Below are 279 nucleotides of genomic sequence, written 5' to 3' on the forward strand. Positions count from 1 at the left end.
GAGTTCATCAGCAACCGCTTCCCCTACTACCGGGAGAAGTTCCCCGCCTGGCAGAACAGCATCCGCCACAACCTCTCGCTCAACGACTGCTTCGTCAAGATCCCCCGCGAGCCGGGCAACCCGGGCAAGGGCAACTACTGGACCCTGGACCCGCAGTCCGAGGACATGTTCGACAACGGCAGCTTCCTGCGGCGCCGGAAACGCTTCAAGCGCCACCAGCAGGAGCACCTGCGCGAGCAGACGGCGCTTATGATGCAGAGCTTCGGTGCCTACAGCCTA

The 279-nt window shown here is 63.1% G+C and overlaps 1 protein-coding gene across 1 annotated transcript in view; it reads left to right on the forward strand.

Moving 5' to 3' along the window:
* FOXD3 (forkhead box D3) overlaps positions 1 to 279 on the forward strand; it is a 1,422-nt gene that overhangs the window by 494 nt on the left and 649 nt on the right. Inside the window, 1 exon segment of the mRNA XM_025052001.1 lies at positions 1 to 274. This exon segment is cut by the window's left edge and continues 134 nt beyond it. Coding sequence (XP_024907769.1) covers positions 1 to 274 — 274 coding nt within the window.

The sequence above is a fragment of the Pteropus alecto genome, unplaced genomic scaffold (genome assembly GCF_000325575.1).
Source record: "Pteropus alecto unplaced genomic scaffold, ASM32557v1 scaffold25, whole genome shotgun sequence".
In the NCBI taxonomy this organism is placed as follows: domain Eukaryota; kingdom Metazoa; phylum Chordata; class Mammalia; order Chiroptera; family Pteropodidae; genus Pteropus; species Pteropus alecto.